The sequence below is a fragment of the Takifugu rubripes genome, chromosome 1, assembly GCF_901000725.2.
Source record: "Takifugu rubripes chromosome 1, fTakRub1.2, whole genome shotgun sequence".
NCBI lineage: Eukaryota > Metazoa > Chordata > Actinopteri > Tetraodontiformes > Tetraodontidae > Takifugu > Takifugu rubripes.
In genome coordinates, this window is record NC_042285.1 from 12,874,297 (window position 1) to 12,892,785 (window position 18,489).

An 18,489-nucleotide genomic window follows, 5' to 3' on the forward strand; every position below is an offset into this window, starting at 1 on the left:
AGGACTGTTTAACAAAGATGCAGGAAGAGCTGCTGTACTGCCTCAGAACTGACAACCTTTCAAATACCATCAGACACTTCCATTTGAACTCCTCATCACTAATTACTTGATTCCAGTCACATACAGGTCTGTGTTTGTACTCTCACATTAACCCAAACTCACTGCAAGATCGTCCTGCATTAATACTCGTCCCATTCTTGGTCCCATCAGCCAGACCGCTCATCCTATTGTCTCGTAATATCAGCAGGTTATGATGGTTTATTGTAGACTTTAAAAGAACAGATGTAGTGATTCACAATACCCTATTTTATGAATTATAAGACAGAGATACATATATGCTAATGCACTGTGTAAAAGTGGCTAGGTCATTTTTATGCTAAAATGGTTTTTAAAATGACTAGATGGATGTTAGAGAGAACCGCAGTTTAGGCCTTTTCTGACTATACATTAAGTTAGACACAGTGTTTAGGGAAAATCATGCAGGTTGATAGACCTGCATGATCAGGCATTGTGACTATGCAGAATGAATGTTTTTCTTGTCTTTGTCTACAAATAAAACTCAGTGAAGTAGAATGAGCTGAAAGAATTACTGAATGTGTGTAATTGTGTTCACAATATTTGCCATATATGCTTTCTCTTTCTATTTTTTAACAAGTGCATTTATTATTTATCACATACAGTACTAATATTGTCCAGTGTGGATGTTGCACTGCAGTGTTGTTGAGAGACTGGATACGATGTGGTTTCAAATTGCAATAAATCAGTTTTGAAACCTTGAATGCTGGACACGATTTGTTACCAATGTTATGATTGAAGTATCTGATGAGAAAGTAAATTCATTCACTGATATTGCAGAAAAAAGTGTCATATCACTCCTGACTAATGAAAAGCATATGAGCAAGAGTCAATGATGAGCTCATTACTGAGTCTGTCGATACAATGAAGTCAAAGAGTTTGCAGATGATTTACAAAAAGTCAGATAAAACTCAGAAAAAAGGAATAAAACAAATTGTGGGATTCATGCACATGGGTGCAAGTCGTTTACAGATCAGTGAACAAGGCGCCTTCAATGTGATGACTTAAGAACTGGTTTTAAAACACTGTCTGGATCCAGCCATGGAAGGAGAACATGAAACCACCAAAAATACCAATTACAATTTCCAGAATCTTCTCCTCTTTGTGAATAATCCTTTCTAAGCCCTGTATTATTTTCCAGTTATTTTTAAACGTCTTTATGAAATTTTCACCTTGTCCTTTTTAAAGTCCCGATAGAGCCTGTAGGGGGCGCTGCAGTACATCAGCTGCCATAACCTTTGCGGTCATCCATGAGCTCTCGAGGCTGAATCCTAATTTATGTTCTAACATTAAAAAAAATAAATTTCATTTAAAATAGTATCGGATTTAAAACAATCATGTTACATTTAATTAAAATAATTATACTTATGAGGAGTGTTGCATTAAATCGTGGATCTAAACATGATAACTTTAATGACCTGTACACTTTTGCTAAGATGACATTTTGATATTAATTTTTAAAATGTTATACCGTTGATTTTGTTAAAAGGAACACCTCTAGCCTTTAAAGATTAATGCTGCCAAATTTATGCTCTCATCTTCACCATTTTAGGAACTTTTGGCCCATCACAATTGGGAATGTATTGAATAAACATCCAGGCACAACCATTTTTTTCCCCTAATGAAACAATTCCAACTGTAGTACTTGGAAACCCAACACTTTCCCCTTCTGTCCCGAGGTCACCTTTTGTTTTCATGTCCCCCCTTTGTAACTTGGCAAAATGTGACATCGACTCTCCTCAAATGGGTCTGAAATATCTTATGTGAGGTCAGAGGTTAGGATCATTCATTCATTAACACAAACAAATAACAATGGACAGCTGGGGGTTCTTTGGTAAAGGATGGAAATGCAATTTGTAGTAGTCACATTCCAGATGGACATACTGTCCAATTAAGTGCTTGGTGGTAAAATTAATGGTTACTCCAGAAAGATAAGTTCAGTTATCTTCACTTTTCTTTGTCTGTTCTGGGACATCAGTTGTGTGACATTAGTTGATGGGTGGAGTTGCACAGAGAAGATGAGCCAGCTGCTGGTTGCATGTTCGGCACTTTGTCCCTAAAGATAACCCCACAATCTCCCCCAAACTGGTGTTCCAGACGCATTGACGTGTTATGTAAGCATGCGTGAAGCCCTGTGTACATTAGTGTAGATTTGGGGCCAGGATGGTTCGAGAGAGAAGACATCAGCGAACCGATCTAGGATCTGATCCTTTGTGTTATCTAGCCCCCCCCAACTCTGGTCCCACCATTGGCACTCCCTTCTCCACAGAGTCAAGACATTTATCTCCCTCACACACACACACACACACACACACACACACACACACACACACACACACACACACACAAGCAAGCATGCACAGACACCTCCCAAAACCACACCATAGTCCACCCACTTGGCCACCCAACTTGGCTGACTTAATTGGGTGATGAAATGTTTGGCCTACAATTGAAAGAATGAAGAAGACTGTCTGGTGTGCGACATATTATGTGATTAATAGAGAGTTGTTATTATATATGCTTATATATGGTTTACTACAGAACACACGTTTGATGATAAATTTAGAGCTGTCAAGAGGAATACATTTATTTTAGGCCTATATGAAAAACTAACCAGCCGACAGCCCAAGCATGTAGTGATCCATCATGGGAAACCTAAAGACACCATTTATTTTCGTCAAATCACATTAGTGAACGAGGTAAAGTGACATTTTAAAAGTACGTCATCATATAATTTAACATGATTAGAAAAATAATAACAAAATTAGAGTACCGTATAAACGTGAATTGCATAAATACACCAAGAGCTCTTCCGCGTCACGCTATTGTTAAAAAAAAAACCCAAAAAAACCCGAGACGTGGCAAAAAAAATTGAAAACCTCGAAACTTTACATGCTGATTAATGGTCAGAAACACAAAGTCCTGCATGAAGAAAACGCAAAGGTACGACTCTTTACATACAGTATAGTTAATATAGTCAATAACGCTTTGCATTTTTGTCCTTAGATTGCCTAGATTGGGAGTGGCTGCAGTAAGAAATGTACTTTACGAGAGTGAATCAGCGGCGCGTCAAAGCGCATTTAACAGTCTAATATCAGTTCAGATGAAATATGGGGTGGTGACAGCACAATCAATTGGCGGTGGTTTGACAGATTGACGGCTGACTGACCAATGAGATTGAAGTGCCTGATTTGTCCATCCAATCAAAAGTGCGATTCTTTTTGGCCCCGCCCCTTCTTCTGATTAAATCCACACCAGCGTGGTGGTCGAGGTGTTTAGAGTTTGGCTGTGGGGATAACAACTGTGCGCTTCTCGCAACTTTTACGGCCACCAAAACCAGACTCAAGCCCGACAAATTGTAATGAAATACACCGTCATGTTTTCGTAGAGGACCCAGGAACTGACGTTACCGTGACTTTTTCGAACTGGAGCCGCTTCCTTGTTCGACTACTGGGTGAAATATCTCCACATCCTCACAAAGAAACTTTGCCTGCTAGGCTGCTAACTCGCACACAAGCCAGAAAAAACTATGCTCTTCGTCGAAGACCCGACTTCAAGCTGTTGGGGAACTCCGATCTGTTGAATTCATTAGTTTTGTTAGTTGCTTTTTTCCCTGAAAATGCCTGGCGGGGTGACTCAAATCTGACATTTTTGCAGCATTTTTGAAGTAGTCATCCCAATTCCAGGAAGGCTTGCAGCTGGTAACTTAGCCAGCCACCACCAGGCTGTCCACGCAGCGCCCCCAGATCTCTGCCAGGGACCACATCCATTGTTGTTTAACTTGGTTGGGAGCTAAACAGTTCCACATTTGCCACTTCAGAGATGTCTGGCCGAAGTGGACTTGGACAATCGCGGGGAGCGACTTTGGGTCCGCAGCCCCTCAAAGCTACTATTCCCTATCAGCTGACCTCCAAGCCTCGACTGAACCGAACAGATGGCAAATCAGGTACGAGTTACTGTTTGTAACCCTTCCAATATGTCCCCAATGTATGTATCGATATTTCATTTAGCATCCATATACATGTACACTTACAACTGCTGTTGAATGATGTAGGAGCTTCAAGCAGCTGTTGTCAGTTAGAATGCAATAAATCAGCTTATGCAAACTCGGATAACTGGGATATTTGATTATGTCGCTGCATGTCAAATAAAAAAATGTCTCTATTTGACAGCAGGAAAGGCCAGAATTCACCAGCTGAGCTCTGGCATGAGGAGGACAATGTCCCTTGATGCCATCATTGGTCCGTACCTGCAGGGACAGTGGCCGAAAGAGCCAGAGAGCTCCTCTCATAAAGACAAGTCCACCCAGGTCAGCTTCATTGGAATAATGTCCCCTAAAGGAAGTGAATGGAGCCAATATTTCGTTCAGATCATGAATGTTTCTGTAAAAGTGGAGTTATGATAGGGCAGATGGGTCCACTTGGGGCTGATTAGTTTACAGTTACCGCAGACAAAGTCGTTGCTGGGAGGCAAGCGGGAGGGAGTGTCCAGTGTTTGCACAACTCTGACAAAGTGAGAACCACATCAGTAAGAAGAGTCAGTTGATGGGGCCGTTTGGTCTCTTCCCGTCCTCTCTGCTCTCTGTGCAGGCGCTCGGCACTGCTGCACAGTTGCCCACATCCTCTTCCCTCTGCTGTCTTTATGTTTTTCAGTTTCTCCTGCTCTTTAGCACCAGCGTGAACTGAGTCTAAGTGTGGGTGATGTGATGTTGCATCTAACTGTGCTTAGTGCGCAAATTTGTACATTTGTCAGAAGGTCTTATGTAACGTGCAACCTTAGTACAGCCGTTTCTTAACTCCTCAGACAGTTTGATGCCGAAACCGGAACACACATTAAATTGGCACGTGATGATTTGTATTTGTATTTAGACATTGTTTCCTCCTCAGACTCCAGCCTTGTGGGCAGATGAATCCCAAAGCAGGAGAAGTAGCAGCAGCCACAAACGATCTGCGTCGTGGGGCAGTGCTGAGAATCTGCGAGAGGTGAATCTCTGCTCGGTTTGCTCAACGGGCCTTGCTAAACCTGATTTTATTTGGTGTTCTTGGCAAAGGCCTGACTTATGTTGACAATGTTGAGCAACAGGAGATGAAATCATCTATCTGTAATGAAAGTTCCCCCCTCTCTCGAGGCTCGCTTTTCCCATCGGCTCTCTGAAATATCAATCTGATTATTGCCACTGAAAAATTCAGAAAATGCATTCCAGTGGACTTCTTGTGCCACATTTCTCTGTTTGAGAGGCTTCCTTTGACCTATATGTGGGCTGATTAACTGACTCTAACCTCTGTTCATTGCAGATTGCTAAGCTAAAACAACAACTACAGAGAAGCAAAGCTGCAGTCCCAGGTGGGGGTGACAAAGACTGCCAGCAGGGTTATCCTCAGGTGGCTGCAGCCTAGGAACTACTCAGGTACCCTAGCACCCACATAAACAAACTCACTCCAGACAATCTCTTATAACCGTAAACCTGGTGGGAAAAAGACGGGTTCCATCACTTTTCAGTGTAGCGTTTAGCATTGCTGGTTTTATTAACAAAATTACAGTGAAGTGTTTGGCTCATCACAGGAAGCAGCACACACAGAGGACAACAAACGCATCTCAATGCTTCTGCTTTAAAACTGAGACATCCTACATAGTTCTGCTTTTCAGCCCAGCTGGTTGGCCACAGTTTATCGTGTGAAGCCACACACCACTGACCTCAGGTGGTTTCACTTATTTCACACAAGCTCGATTACACTGACAGCATGTGAGGTTTGACTTTCAATTAAAGGTGTTAGTCTTGATAAGGGCCCTGGTGAGTAATCATTTGGATTGTGGGCCTTGGTGAATTTCTGTTGTGCAAAATTTAATGTTTAACTTGATTTAAGGCACAAGGGTTTTGTTGTTCTTTTGGGCTGGAATGCACCATTAAGTGGGTGATGAGAAGGAAATAAGCAGAATAGACACGTGAACTGTAAAACATTCGTGTGGTCTGTTTGAAGTTGCTACAAGCCTGAATTCCATTCGTTTTCATGCCCTCAGACTCGGCCCATTCCCATCCCCCTCGCTCCCCTGTCAACACTGGTTCCTCCACTGCGATGCAGCGTGGAGGGCCTCAACCAGGAGCTGGAAGGAATGTTCATCTGTCAGCCACCACATCCACAACACAGGGTAACTCTCACCAACACTAGCGTCGGCATACGCGTGTGAAAATGTTCAGAGCGTGCGAGGAAAAAGGCTGCCCTTTTTCTGTGATGGTATATTAGTGTTGTGCTATAGACATGTCGACTGATTTGTTTTTTTTCCTAAATTTATTGCTTATTTACTCATTTTCTTTCTTGTACACACATTGCAGTTTTAGTATTAGCCAGACAGTATTTATTATTGTTAGCCAATTTTGTCTGTTTCATTATCCATTTGAGTTGTGTTGCACATTTCCTTCTAAAACTGTAACAGCAACATTTTTACTGGCTGTTGAATTTAATTTTATATTTATTCTAAAGATGCATTCATGTTGGAGATTCTGCAGGTTAACCGTGTTCTGGTCTCCTCTGCTCAGCTCCTGGAGGTTCCAGATGGCCACCGGGCCACCGATTCCTCCACAGAGCTGCAGCAGTGGATCTCAAGAGTGAGCCGGCCACCCACGCCGCTGTCCACAAAACTCCTCCCCAAGCTCCCCTCTCACCTATACCTCCAGCTCTGACGACGTGCAGGCCTGACGTCTGTCAAGGTTAGTTTCTCGATTGGAATGTGTCATGTTAGCAATGACATTCATTTGTAACTTGAGTTTTGCGGTTTTTGGCTGTTAAAGTAAAATGTTGACATTTGACGTTTTTATGAAAAAGAAGAATCAACCTGCGCATCACTGCTGTTGCAACCACTCAACAAAGTCCTCAGAAAATCACACGTATACATGGATTATTGAATCTTCCTCGCCGTCAGTTTAATGAGGTTTTTTTTGTATTTCGGGTTCTCTTTTCAGGCCTGAGAGGTGGTGGAGGCTTGTCCGTCTCCTCTCCTTCTCCTCCCAGAATGAGGCCGACTTCTCCATGCCGATACTATTGTCTTCCTCCCCAGGACCAAACAAAAGTTGCTGCTTTCAGAGAGAGCCTCCAGAGGGTTGTGAGAAAGTCAGATTCTGGGAGGAAACCAGGTATGCGCGTTATACTTCAGATCGTATTTTTACAGCCTTCTTTCCCCTAAAGTGTAGCGAAAAATGCCAACTTTGCCAGAGACGCTGCTTGACCAGGTGTATTCCTACCGCCATGTAAACATATTGCTCCTCCAGTCTATTTCACATTTACATTTTCACAAAGTATTGACTTTTAATGACACTGATTTATTGGGTTCACTTCACACAGGTGGATGATAAATTTTATTTTATGCCTCCTGTCTGCCAATTCCTTACAAAGTTTATGCTGTTTATGGTCCTGATGATGGTGCACACACTCCCTTTTTTTATTGGATGAATCAGCTCCTGTTTTTCCAAGAAACAGATCTCTAATCGGTTTCACTGGATTCTTCTTAGGCAATTATTACAGTCGTGACTACTACCCTCTCCCAGCCGTTTCTACTACAGCTGGCTCTCAAGCATCTACTGTGTGTCTGATAGAAGAGCTGTAGAACCTGTACTGACCCCTGTGACTCTTGTCCTCTCCTCATTGTACAAACACCAAACCAAAACTTTCAGGCATTTAATTTTTTTATTTTTTTTTTACAGCAGCATACCAGTAAGTGAGATAAACACCCAGTAACAGGGCCAAATGCATAAAAACTTTACAGTTAACACATGCGTTTTCTGCCCATAAACAAACGCAACATGTGTATTATAGACTCAGTCTAGTCTTTTAGTTTTTCTGTGATTTAATATCATTTAAAAGCTGTTGTGATGACATTGAGTGCCCGCTGTTGCCCCTGGTGGTGGGTACACTCCGAGAGGAAAGTGGTTCAGATCTCAACCAACGAGACCAGGTTAAGGTCCAGTGTAAACTAATCAGCATCCACTGGAGTAAATAAAGATGGCATAAACTCAATACCCCCCCCCCCCCCCCCCCCCCCAAGTCATTTGTTTGTCTGTGCTGGACTACTGCAGAAACATGGAGAAAGTGTCGTTCTGTAGGGAAGAAAAATTATATCTTTTAATTGATATTCTGTTTGTGGTGATGCTTTGTTGAAGATTATTCATAAATATGATTGTTTTTATATGTAATATTCATTGTTAATCTTAGACACTGGACCATTAGGCCCCCTTATAACATTGTCACTGTCACATAAATAAGAAAATAATACTTATGACAATAAGTCTCTAAATAATATGGATCAATAAAACCAGCATTTTATGTTATACATGATTGAATTTGAATTGGGATTCCACAGATGTGGAGATTAAATTTTGGAAGTTGCCATTTGTGATGATATAAGTAGATTTTCAGTTGGTTGCTTGTTATCCTGACGTAATATCATATTTTGTCTTTTTACCCTCTAGCACTATACAGAAACTCAAACCAGCTGTCATCTCTTCCTGCCCAGACCCTAACAAAATAAACTGCACCCCCCATGGGGGCTCCGCTTTCTGCCCCCGTCAGCCTCTTAAAGCCCTCCTCCCCTCCATGGACACTGTTGTTTCCGTTAGCCTTGCCGTCTCTCCTGCGGATGGCTGCTTGAGCGAGGAGCCGGGCTCCTGCGCGGCCACCCCCCCGGATCCTGCCGTGGCCTCCGCCGTGATGGGCGACAGCTCAGGGAAGGGTCTGGTGTTCTGATCAGGTGGTCGGATCCTTTTGTTCTGCAGAAAATGTGAGAGGAGGGTGATTGTAATGGATGAAAATATTTTTTGGGTGGGGGGGGGGTCATTCATACAAATCCAGAGCAGGCTTATGTGCCGCCTGGGTTTCTGGGCATTATGACATTCCTAAATTACATCCATTTTCAACAGTCTCGTAATCCAAAGAAATATTTGGCCAAACACAAGTTGCAGTCTTAAAACGGGACTCACTCTTTTCCTCTTGGGATTTATCGGATCGACTGTTTGACCTGAGTTTCACTGCACATTTGTTGCCCCAAAGAAGCCGCGACGGTCCGTCATCACTCCTAAACTCTGACTGCAGAGTTTGAGCAACCTTTACTGAAATAGTCCCAGGTTTGATTTTTAAAAGTTCAATAATATTTATCTACAAATTCATCTGGCATGTTTTACCTAGCTCGACCTTGCGCCTGTTGCTGGTGCACAAAGCATGACAAATCAGTTGGGTACAATTTCTATTTATGAAATTTAAGAGGAGAAATGCCACATGATGAAATCACACTTTGTAGTCTTAAGGGATTTTTTCAGTCAGTGGACTGGGTAGCATCATACCTAAAGCATTTAACAGTCCTGCTTTAAAATAAATAATTGTTTTTGATGTTGTCACCTTGTTTACTAAAAACAACAAAAAAAATGCACGTGTTAATGGATAAAAACCTGTTCTCCATGGAGGTTCCAGGTGTATGCTTGATGTTGATAGTTCTGAGGTTTCACAGCCTAGTTGACTACCTAACCAGTTTTAGTGGTGTAGATTTGTCATTTCCTTTTTCGAGATGTTCTTAGTTTCCGCTGACAAGTTGGCGATCAGATAGTTGTATTTTCTGGTAGACATGTTTGCACCAAATTGAACCGCTACTATTGAGTCTTATTTTTATATTCACTTTTGTACTTTAAGAGTAGTAATGTGTATTTTCTACATTTTCTATTACCTGCATCATAAGCTAAGGGGAGATCCTGTAACTTTTAGTTTTAGCTCTGTCTGATTAGAGGCTGGTGTTACATGAAATACTGTATCAGGTGGTTTGTTTTGTTTTGTTTTTTTCTTTCTTCAATGCACTTCCAGGAGAGTTTTATTTGGAGGAGACTTTGTTTCCATGTTAATCCTGATGTTTCTTTTGTCCTTGATGGGAGTTTTGATTGTGTGCGCACGTGGATGGACAGTTGCCAACTCTCATCATTTGACGTTTTAGTGTCCTGATAAAATTGAGAGGATCGAAACTTTTCCCTCCCCGGGATAAGCCTCAGTTAGTGTGTTCAGTTCTTGGTCTGAATGTGTTGGGTTTCTTTGTGTTGTTTTCACACAAATACATGACTGAGTTGCAGTTGTCTGTTATGTATTAAACTGAATTTAAATAACTGGACTTCAAATGCCTGCAGCTGTTGAGACATCCTTAAACTGTTGGTGCTTTCATGACTCCAGCCCAGGGGAGCATCCACACCGTTGCTGGGCTCTATCACTGGGGGATCAGGCTCCAGGCCTCCAGGTATTGACTGACACATGCTAATTGGTTCTAACCTCCTGACCTTATCTTTAAGGGTGAGTCCTGGCACTCTGATGGGTGTAAAGTTTTCAAACGGCACGTTCGGCCTGGTACCAGAAGCAATAAATTGCAACCCAGTTAATCCAACTCGTAGGAAGGGTAATTTGAGATGACCAAGGAAATGAAGGAATAAATGCCCCCCCCCCCCCCCCCCCCCCCACATTAATGTTAAGTTAACGTTAATGTCAAACACCATTTAACACTTTAAACATTGGTATTGAGAAACGATGGAGGGTGGGCGAGCGCGTTCTCTAATTCCAAACTGGTGGTATTAGAATATGTGTATATACTGTATGTTAGCGGGGTAAATGTATGGCTACACTGGGCAGGTGTCTGACAGACAGACAGGCAGACACGGACAGACAGGTGTTGTCGTTGCAGTGCGGGATTGGCTGTCAGCGGTGGGGGGGGCGCGTCAGTGCGCCTCCGGACCCTCCGCACACACGCGCTTTCTCAGACCCCAGCATTTCTCCTCCAGAAGGAACCAGGACCGCCAGTGGATTATTACCCGCCATGTCGTCGATGTTCGGGGTCATTCGGAAACAGCTGAAGAGCCACCCGGCTGTAAGTGACCGAGCCGCCCGGTTCCGGCCCAGCGGAGCGGTGACATTGAGAGCGCGGTGGAGGACGCGCGTCCGTTGCTAATCTCATCAAAACCACCCGATGTGTCACCATCTGATAGAATCTTACGAACGTGATTCGCTCCTATGGCTCTTATACAGCACACCAAGGGGGAATTACTGCATCCAGCAGCTTTTCGTGTCAGTTCCAAATTCCTCAACATTTACCTGAGATTTGGAATCAAATCGTCCCCTCCCCCCCCCCGTCTTTGACCTCTGTAATTAGCGATCCTCTTACAGAAGATTAGTCCGTATTTGCTGTGATCTAAATGTCATTATTCTCGCCTCTGGTGTGGCGGCAGCTCCTGCTCCACCTGCTCCAGCCAAATTAAGACCAATAAAAATCGACAGCAGGATTGTTTGTGGTTTAATTCTGGACTGTGACGGTGTCTGATCCAGTGTTGCCATGCACGCGTGTTTCTGCAGCACGTACAGAGCTGTGTGGGCTCCATAACGTCATGGCTGTAGGCCGGAGCAATGCACAGCGTCTATAGTCAAGGACGACGGGGTGAAACACTGCACTTTACGGCAGCGTCCATATTAATAGATCACCGATTACTACAAATGTGGGCGAGGTTCAATAACAACCCAGTTCTAGTTATTAATGATGCATTGTTTAGGTGTTATGTTTATACGCACAGCATGGTGGTTTAGAATTATATATGTATAATTTATTTTTTGTGATTTTATAGCTGTTAGTTACTGGCTATTTTATGATTTTGATCCCAGATATGCTGCAGTAAAGTATGTGCTAATATTAACAACGGCAGATGTTTGGTCATCTCAGAGCTACTTCCTGATTTATGTGTCTCATTCTTCTGCTAGCTGATCCCTCTCTTCGTTTCATCGGTGGTGGAGCAACCATGAGCATGCTTTACCTGAGCCGTCTGGCCCTGAGAAACCCAGATGTCTCGTAAGTGTCGATCTGGTTCCAGGAAGATCTTCTGGTCTTCCTTCTGTGTTTGTGTGCCCACATGGATCATTTATGGGTCAACAAATTGCTGACAGTCCTTTTTTCTTTTATTGCCTTTCTCTTAGATGGGATCGCAAGAACAACCCAGAGCCATGGAACAAAATGGAGCCCACTCAACAATACAAAGTACTAATGGTTATGCACTACTTGCACAATTATCTCCTGATACAAGCTCCACATTCTCTGACTTTTTTCATAATTCTATACTGTCAGAAGCGTATTCCTTTGAAGGGAAATAAACATCTCGCCTGTTATCTTATGGCAAAGTCCATGTTGCCCTGTCACACTGACTGTACGTGTTTGTGTATGTTTCCAGCTGTTTGCAGTTAACATGGACTACTCCAAGCTGAAGAAGGACAGGCCTGATTTCTAATTCATCACGCCTTTGCTCAGGATGAGGAGCCTTTGCACTTTTTACGCTCAAACAAAGCCTGTGACAATGCGTGAAGTGTTAGTCAAAACCGCCCTTAACTCAATCAGTTTGTTCATTTCCAGTGTAAAGGGAAGAGGGATCATTTCATTATCAATGAATAAAACAGGCAGCCCTCTGTTTTAGTAATTGATAAGTTTATTTTTGTTGTAAATTATTAAAACAATTCAAACCACACTCCAGTTGCAGCTTTTTTCACAGAGGTTACAGATGTATTTAAAAAAAGGTTAAATTAAGGGTATGTGTGTAATGAATTATAGGACACAAAGCAATAGTTTATATATTTGAATGATTGATTTTTGATCTTATTAAAGTTTGCAGTGTAGAGGACGCTAATTGAAAGTTAAATAGGCATGTATTTGTTGTTTTGTGCAGAATGTTATAGACAGAATTACCTGTAGAACTAACTACTGAACATATCTATTATACACATTTGATTGCAGAGACGCACCTGTATTGTTTTCAGCCATATATACTGTAGCTGTTATTCCCTATATAGTCCAGCAGAGGTCGTAGTTGCACTAACGTCGATATATTGTTCGTTCCAGAGACCTGCAATTCGGGAAAGCATTATATGTATATTTTATTCTTGTGCTGGCAACCTGTCTATGGTGCATTGCTCCCTCCACCGGTGTTTACTATTGGGTTGTAGGAGTGGCAGATTGCAGAGGATGGATAAATGGATAGGTTTATTGTGCTACTCCAGTACTTAATTGCAACCTGTCATTATTGTTTTTGTTTTTTATTGTCAGTTTACCTTGAGGTTTCGTTTGGTTCTTCAGAGGATGGCGCTAGAGAGCTGCGTGGAAGCAAACAGCCATTTAAAGGAAAGCCAGAAGAAGAAAGAGCGCGTCTTCTCGCGAGGTTTCACTTAAAAATAACGCGGGACCGTCTGAGTTTTGGGTCCGTTGACATAGTATTTATGTAAGAAAAAGACAATTTAAGCAGACAGTTTACAGTCAGATGACGCTTGATTAGAGAAAATTTTACCGATCTACACAGCATTACGTTATTGGTGAAAATTTCCGACTTCTTGTTGCTTGTCGACCAGCTGACGGCGTGAGTTCGGTTCCAAATGGATCCTACGGAGGACTTATCTGCTCGGGTCCTGCTAAGACATATTCTTAGCACCGAGCCGCCTAGAACTCCAATCACCCGCAGGTAATTATTTAAACCTAAGATACTTACTCGGGAAGAACTTTCTCACTCTTCAACGCTGACATTTGGTATTCTATACGGGGACATGACAACAGACACACGGGTTCCTTCCACATAGAGAAATTATAGTCTCCTTTACACCCAATCCTTCCTGATGTCGAGCTTTTCCCGTCTTTAGTGTGACCAAAGCACAGAGTCTCAGCGTGACCAGGCGCAGCAGCCGACTGAGTAATAAGGACAATGTTGGTCAAACACCACAGGACTTACTGAGGCGAAACCTGCGACAGAAAATGCGCGAGGTGAGGTGGAGACAAACACCCGTCACATAAATCCTGAATCTGGAGTTCCACTGTGTGCTTTCTTCCAAGAGTATAACAACAACGTCATTGCCCCCCACCAAGAGAAGGACCGCCGTCAAGAGAGAGTCCAACACAGCAGCCCTAATGTCTTTTGATGATGGAGGCACACCGAGACACATCCTGAAGAACATCCTGATGACAGGTACACGCAGTGCTCCTTTGTTCTCACAGGTGACTGTGTCTTTTGTCTGTTTAATCGTGTCACTTGTGATGGGATGCAGAGCCTGTAAGGTCCCCGGTGGTTCATAGGAAGACAGAGGCAGAAGAGCCACAGCCATTTTCAGCAAATTCCAGCCTCACCGGCAAGAACACGAGGTTCGGAGTGCACGTCTTTTCAAATCTGGTGTCTCAGATAACCTGTCATGACTGGACGCATGTCAAAGGATGTTGTGTGTTGTTTATGGGAAAAAAATCACCTTTTTTTCCAGCATTGAATTATCAGGACTGGACTTGCCTGATCTTACCATGGGCATTGCTCCAACGGTTACTAAGGGACTGAGCAGAAAGAGACAACGGCAGAGTCTAAACGTCACCGCTTTTGAGAAGCGTCTTAAAGGTGGAGATGGTGAGTTTTAAGGAATTCCTTCTCAGCGAAACTTTGGATTGTGCTACAGTTTTTGTGGCTGTGGTAAAGTTTCTTATCTGCTCACAGATGTTGGAGAGGAAAGTGAGCTATGGGCAAATGAACATTCATCACTCTCTTTATCAGGGTAAAGAAAATAAAAATGATTTGTTTATTTCCTGAGGTTATGTGGTTTTCATGGGCAATATCTGTACTTCTAGAAACATCAACTATTTACTGGGTAGATGCAGAAGTTAATTCTTGGGTTCTCCCCCCCATTCTTTCCCAGATCTACATCTTTGAGTCTGAAGACTCCTTTTGCAGATGTCCAGACTGAAAAAAGAGGTCTGCAGAGAAGAGTCTCTAACCGCAGGAAAATCACAGAAGAAGCCTTTGGTGCTGCTGTAAATAGAATAGAGATGGGAGGTGAATACAATTATTGGAATATTTGTGAATCAACATTTTTTGTTGGGTTTACAATCGTAAGTATAAAGAAGCAACGAAGCCGTGGATGTTTCTGTATATTTTGAGGCTTAAACATGGCTGCAACCATGAACTCTTTATGAACATCATAAAAGGCATCTAAATTGATTTTATTTTGTTTTTCTCCAATGCTAAGCCAGAAAATTGTTTTTTTTCCCTTTAGACTAAAGCTCTTTATATTACAAGGCCACCACACACACAATTAAGTGTATAATAATAATAATTGTGTATATAGATTCTTTGCTTGCCTCTCTGTCTTTCTCTCTCTTCCCTTTTGACAATCTTTTGCTACCACCCAGGGATGAGCAGCTTTGTTGGACTGGGTCCCAGTGACAACACCTGCACTGAAGGCTTAACTTTGGGCTTAAGCACACTCAGCGAACCTGATATCACAACAGATATTGTTCAGTGTGACACTGATCGCGATACCCGATTGAAAGAGGAATCTACAACCAGGTCTCACTATAAAGAGGAGGAGAGTGCACGAGACTCTCAAACTGAAGAAAGTGATGGTGATCCTCAGCCTGAAGTAGATGTTTCCACCGGGACACAATCTCAAGAAGAGGAGGAGGAGGAGGAGGGTGCCCAAAAGTCTCACAGTGAGGAAGAATGTGGTGATCCTCAGCCTGAAGTCGAAGTTTTTACCGGGTCACAATCTCAAGAGGAGGAGGAGGAGGGTGCCCAAACGTCTCACAGTGAGGAAGAATGTGGTGATCCTGAGCCTGAAGTCGAAGTTTTTACCGGGTCACAATCTCAAGAAGAGGAGGAGGAGGATGAAGAGGAGGAGGAGGGTGCCCAAAAGTCTCACAGTGAGGAAGAATGTGGTGATCCTGAGCCTGAAGTCGAAGTTTCTACTGGGTCACAATCTCAAGAAGAGGAGGAGGAAGAGGAGGGTGCCCAAGAGTCTCACAAGGAGGAAGAATGTGGTGATCCTGAGCCTGAAGTCGAAGTTTTTACCGGGTCACAATCTCAAGAAGAGGAGGAGGAGGATGAAGAGGAGGAGGAGGGTGCCCAAAAGTCTCACAGTGAGGAAGAATGTGGTGATCCTGAGCCTGAAGTCGAAGTTTCTACTGGGTCACAGTCTCAAGAAGAGGAGGAGGAGGAGGAGGGTGCCCAAGAGTCTCACACTGCTAATTCTCAAACTAAAGACTTAAATCCTGTTGATTGTCAGGCTGACGAAGAGGAGGAGGATTTTGCAGATGATGAGAGAGGGCACAAAAATTCACCCGAGGAGGATTTGACTCATTCTGAAGCTGAGGAGCTAGAGGAGCATGGTGACGGGCGCGTATCAGAAGAGCACGAGGCTCATTGTTCTGGAGGTGTTGCCGTGCACGCCACAGAAACAGACGGAGACGCCTCAGACACAGGTGAGAGTTCCAGAGATGTCCTTTTATTGATGAAGCGGTTATATAAATATATATGCATTTCCCTTTTCTTACTGAGTAACATAAGATGTATGAAGCTGCACCCTGCAACTTGTCAACAATATTTAGTCAATAATGATCTTTTTTGCTTGATGGAATGTTTTTGAAATATTCTTAATATGCGACAAACATGTTTTTAGATGCGCACGAAAATCCAAAAAAAAAAGCCATATGACCAAATTTTATTGATGAACTCTGGAAGTTAGTCTGTCGTGCTGTCTTGATGGTTGCATGTAGGATGCTCTGAGGACGAGTCCAAAGCCAAGGGGACATTTATTCTACCCATTACTCTGGGAATGGGAGACAGTGAGGCTGACCAGCCTCTCAACGATTTCGCTGAGTCGTCAACCACTGGACGGCCAGATGTGGAGTATCCTGAGGATCTGGTCGATAAAGAGAACTGTTCGGAAGACGGCCGACGCCATGATTCCCCTGCAGAAGGTGCTGCAGACGATAGTGATGAGTCGGAAGATGAGGAAGAGAGGGAAGGTTAGTGTCTGTTTTTAAAAGCAAAATGTTTATTCGGGTAAAAGGGATCAGTTATAAAATGTGACCTTTTGTGAAATCTTCAGACGTCCCCAGCAAGACTCCAGCCTTTGTCAGAAAGAAAAGAGTGTTTTCCCAACCTTTTGATCACAATGTTCAGCCCAGGTGAGCTACATCCCAAACTTCCTGGATTTTAACAGTTGCTCGTATTTCTCACTGCTGCAGATTTTCAGTCACAAATTATAGCTGGGAGATTTAACATTCAGTAAAAATGTGATCGTTTAGATTTAGATTCTATGTACGCTGTTATAAATAGACTGAGAAAGCATTCACTTAAGAATGGGCTTGAAAGCCCCGACCAAAGTTAGGTGACTGAATTATCTTTAATCTTATTGGCAGCTTTGGTTTTTGTTCCAGTGGTCCCAGTAAAAGCTCCCCTGCTAAATCAAAGCAGGTCAGAAAGCCGTCACGGCCCAGGAAAAGGCAGGAAGGCCTTCCAAAGTCTTACCTCATGAATGTTTTCAAGCATTTTGCCAAAACCAAAGTCTCTGCTGATGTGTATCCTGTCCTAAATGAAGTGTAAGTTACAATCACCTTCCCTGTTTACTGTGGACATTGGAGATGGGAATGAACGTGACATCATCAACTCTTCTTACCTGGCAGAATGGATAAGTTCTTTGAGAGGCTTGCAGAGGATTTAGAGACATATGCTGCTCATGCAAAGAGAAAAACCATAGATGTTGAAGATGCTAAGCTTCTTTTGAAAGGTAGGTGGGCTTTATGTGTGTTTTCCCTCACATTGTTGTTCGTAGTCTTGAGGTTGATGGTCAGGAGAGACCCAACGCTGGCACAGCTGTAGCTCTACTCACCTGTACGCTGGATATTCTCTCGAGCCAGCAGAAACATTTGCACCTTGTCGCCTCTCTGAACCAGCTTTTTTCAGAACTGAAGGAATCTTGCAGATCTTGCAGAATATTTTTGTTACGTTTGTCTAAGACCAAATAGTAAAAAATGTGTCACATGTTTTAATATTTATCCTTCTGAGTGTAATGTGATTGTGGCCAGTGGCAGAAATCTGTAGTTCTTTTTCCAACATGGACTAAAGTTTTATAATTTGTGTTAATAATCGTATAATCTCAACAGTTATTACTGAACCAGGAGTCCTAAATTACTTTTAATAATTACTTCTGAAAACCAATCTCTGAATGAAGCCGGAACAGATCCGGACATTGAATCCATAAATCCAGGAGTGTTGCAGCTTCAATTTACACACAATCCTGAGACACCACCTGTGGAGAAATGGAAAGAAGCACAGTATAAAACTGAATAATGTGATCCAAACCTGCCAGAGCGGACAGATCCAGTACAGCCATGCTGGCCTTTAGATGGCAGCCTTGAGTGTGATTTTCTTTTCTGTCCCTGTAAAGTGAAACACGTTGGAGGTGATAAAGAAAATGGACTGAGCTGATGTGTGTGTGTGTGTGTGCTTTATTCTGCAGGCAAGGTCATGTGAGTGACAAGGTGCCAGTGGAGGTGCTTATTGAAAAATATCTTCGCTTGGAACAACGCAAGCTCCTGATCCCAATTGCGACGAGTGGAAAT

The 18,489-nt window shown here is 42.8% G+C and overlaps 2 protein-coding genes and 1 long non-coding RNA gene across 3 annotated transcripts; all 3 read left to right on the plus strand.

Moving 5' to 3' along the window:
* Window positions 1–5,452: 5,452 nt before the first annotated feature.
* LOC115250324 (uncharacterized) lies at window positions 5,453–6,640 on the plus strand. Its single transcript, XR_003888903.1, has 3 exons — window positions 5,453–5,482; window positions 6,094–6,222; window positions 6,611–6,640. It is a non-coding gene; the product is annotated as an uncharacterized lncRNA (long non-coding RNA).
* Window positions 6,641–10,914: 4,274 nt separating this feature from the next.
* On the plus strand, window positions 10,915–12,592 carry LOC115250313 (cytochrome c oxidase subunit NDUFA4-like). Its single transcript, XM_029838361.1, is given in 5 exon segments — window positions 10,915–10,956; window positions 11,838–11,850; window positions 11,853–11,925; window positions 12,051–12,111; window positions 12,302–12,592. Coding segments are annotated over 5 exon segments (246 nt in total). The 3' UTR covers window positions 12,359–12,592.
* Window positions 12,593–13,274: 682 nt separating this feature from the next.
* LOC115252055 (centromere protein T-like) lies at window positions 13,275–17,746 on the plus strand. Its single transcript, XM_029846369.1, has 13 exons — window positions 13,275–13,576; window positions 13,752–13,872; window positions 13,942–14,074; window positions 14,154–14,247; window positions 14,361–14,497; window positions 14,585–14,642; window positions 14,784–14,920; window positions 15,277–16,344; window positions 16,639–16,890; window positions 16,974–17,052; window positions 17,305–17,466; window positions 17,551–17,654; window positions 17,700–17,746. Exons 1-13 carry the CDS (start codon window positions 13,491–13,493, stop codon window positions 17,744–17,746), a joined length of 2,478 nt encoding a protein of 825 aa, XP_029702229.1. The 5' UTR covers window positions 13,275–13,490.
* Window positions 17,747–18,489: the final 743 nt, after the last annotated feature.

Coding starts and splice junctions, on each gene's coding strand:
- LOC115252055 (XM_029846369.1), top strand. CDS start 13,491: ATGGATCCTACGGAGGACTTATCTGCTCGGGTCCTGCTAAGACATATT. Junction 14,248..14,360: donor CTCACCGGCAAGAACACGAG/GTTCGGAGTGCA, acceptor CTTTTTTTCCAG/CATTGAATTATCAGGACTGG. Junction 17,467..17,550: donor TATCCTGTCCTAAATGAAGT/GTAAGTTACAAT, acceptor CTTACCTGGCAG/AATGGATAAGTTCTTTGAGA.